At 45.0% G+C, this 1,857-nt stretch overlaps 1 protein-coding gene across 5 annotated transcripts in view; it reads left to right on the top strand.

The window, feature by feature from the left end:
- THOC5 (THO complex 5) overlaps positions 1-1,857 on the top strand; it is a 69,303-nt gene that overhangs the window by 2,308 nt on the left and 65,138 nt on the right. For all 5 annotated transcript variants that reach the window (XM_003789857.3, XM_012805258.2, XM_012805259.2 and 2 more), the window contains exon 2: positions 777-908. In XM_003789857.3, the coding sequence (XP_003789905.1) occupies positions 813-908 (96 nt within the window). In that variant the 5' untranslated portion in view covers positions 777-812. The remainder of the gene's footprint in view (positions 1-776; positions 909-1,857) is intronic.

The following is a 1,857-nucleotide window of genomic DNA, read 5'->3' as shown; positions in this document are numbered from 1 at the left end:
AAAAAAAAAAAAAGGAGATAGAATTCACTTTAGATACGCTGATGGATGATTCCCTGTTTTATAGAGGGTTAAACTGAGACTTTGGAGGGTTAAGCGAGTTTTCCAAATTACCAAGTCTGTAAGTACCTAGACCTGCTAGTTAGACTTCAGTGTTCTGATTCTTGAGGAAAATTTCTTTTCTTTCTTTTCTTTTTTTTTTCCAGTCTCGCTCTTGCTCAGGCTAAAGTACTATAGTGTCAGCCTACCTCACAGCAATTTCAAACTCCTGGGTTAAGCTATCCTTCTGCCTTAGCCTCCCAAGTAGCTGGGACTACAGGTGTCTGCCATGATATCCAGCTAGTTTTTATATTTTTTATTTTTGTAGAGACAGAGTCTTACTTTATTGCCCTCGGTAGAGTGCCGTGGTGTCACACAGGTCACAGCAACCTCCAACTCCTGGGCTTAGGTGATTCTCTTGCCTCAACCTTCAGAGTAGCTGGGACTATAGGCATCTGCCACAACACCCACCTATTTTTTTGTTGCAGTTAGGCCAGGTCTGGGTTTGAACCCACCACCCTTGGTGTATGGGGCCGGCTCCCTACCCACTGAGCCACAGGTGCCACTCAATTTTTATATTTTTTGAATAGAGGAGATCTTGCTCTTGCTTAGGCTGGTCTTGAACTCCTGAGCTCAAGGGAATCCTCTTGCCTCAGCCTCCCAGAGTGCTAGGATTATAGGCATAAGCCACCACATCCAGCCTCTAAAGGAAAATTTCAAAATCTTTCTTCTCTTAACAGTTCTCTCCTATTTCCTCCTGACCTCAAGTAACAACCATGTCATCAGAATCAAGCAAAAAACGGAAACCCAAAGTGATCCGGAGCGATGGAACTCCAACTGAAGGAAAGCGGAATCGATCTGACACCGAGCAGGTAACATCAGCCAGGGTTGCCAATGCTGAGAAATTGTGCCTCATAGCCTTACATCTGGCTGTGAATTTATAGCAGCTCTGGGTCACATCTGCCACACACAGGCTCCTGGTGGCTTCCATCTGACAAGGTGACTGGTATTCTCATGGCTCTACTAAACCTGTGTGTCTATATTAGGATGCTGCATCATCTGACAAACCAGCAATCCCATATCACACATGATTAGTACCTGCACAGAAAATATATTCTAATCTGATGTGTGTCTCCAGTTTTCCTGATGGTCAAAAGGCAGCAGTCCATCTGTAGCATGGCACTGGAACTTCAGAGATGTTGCATCCCTGGATGTGCTGCTGAGACAGTACCAGAACCACATGCTCTTCTGTGGTCTTAAGAGTTCATGTGGTTAGCAGGTTCTTTTCTTCCCTTGGTCTGTTTCATTTGTGGGTTTTTTTTTTAGGGACAAAGTCTAACTTTACTGCCCTGGGTAGAGTGCTGTGGAGTCACACACCTCACAGCAACCTCCAACTCCTGGGCTTAGGCGATTCTCCTGCCTCAACGTCCCAAGTAGCTGGGACTACAGGTACCTGCCACAACATCTGGCTATTCTTCTGCAACACTTAGCCAGGGCTGGGTTTGAACCTGCTGCCCTTGGTATATGGGGCCGGCGCCCTACCCACAAAGCCACAGGCGCTGCTCAAGGTCTGTTTCTTTTTAAATTTTTTTTTCCTTTTTCTTTTGCAGTTTTTGGCTGGGGCTAGGTTTGAACCTGCCACCTCCGGTATATGGGGCTGGTGCACTACTCCTTTGAGCCACAGGCAGTGCCCCCTTTTAAAATTTTTTTTGTTTGTTTTTATTAAATCATAACTGTGTACATTGATGCATTTATGGGTTTCAGTGTACTGATTTGATATACAATGTGAGATGCTTACATTGTACTGATTAGCACATCCAT

Source organism: Otolemur garnettii, unplaced genomic scaffold, assembly GCF_000181295.1.
Source record: "Otolemur garnettii isolate 467f Iridium unplaced genomic scaffold, OtoGar3 scaffold00038, whole genome shotgun sequence".
In the NCBI taxonomy this organism is placed as follows: domain Eukaryota; kingdom Metazoa; phylum Chordata; class Mammalia; order Primates; family Galagidae; genus Otolemur; species Otolemur garnettii.
Note: the sequence above shows the minus strand (reverse complement) of the source record. Positions and strands in the feature narration are given on the sequence as shown.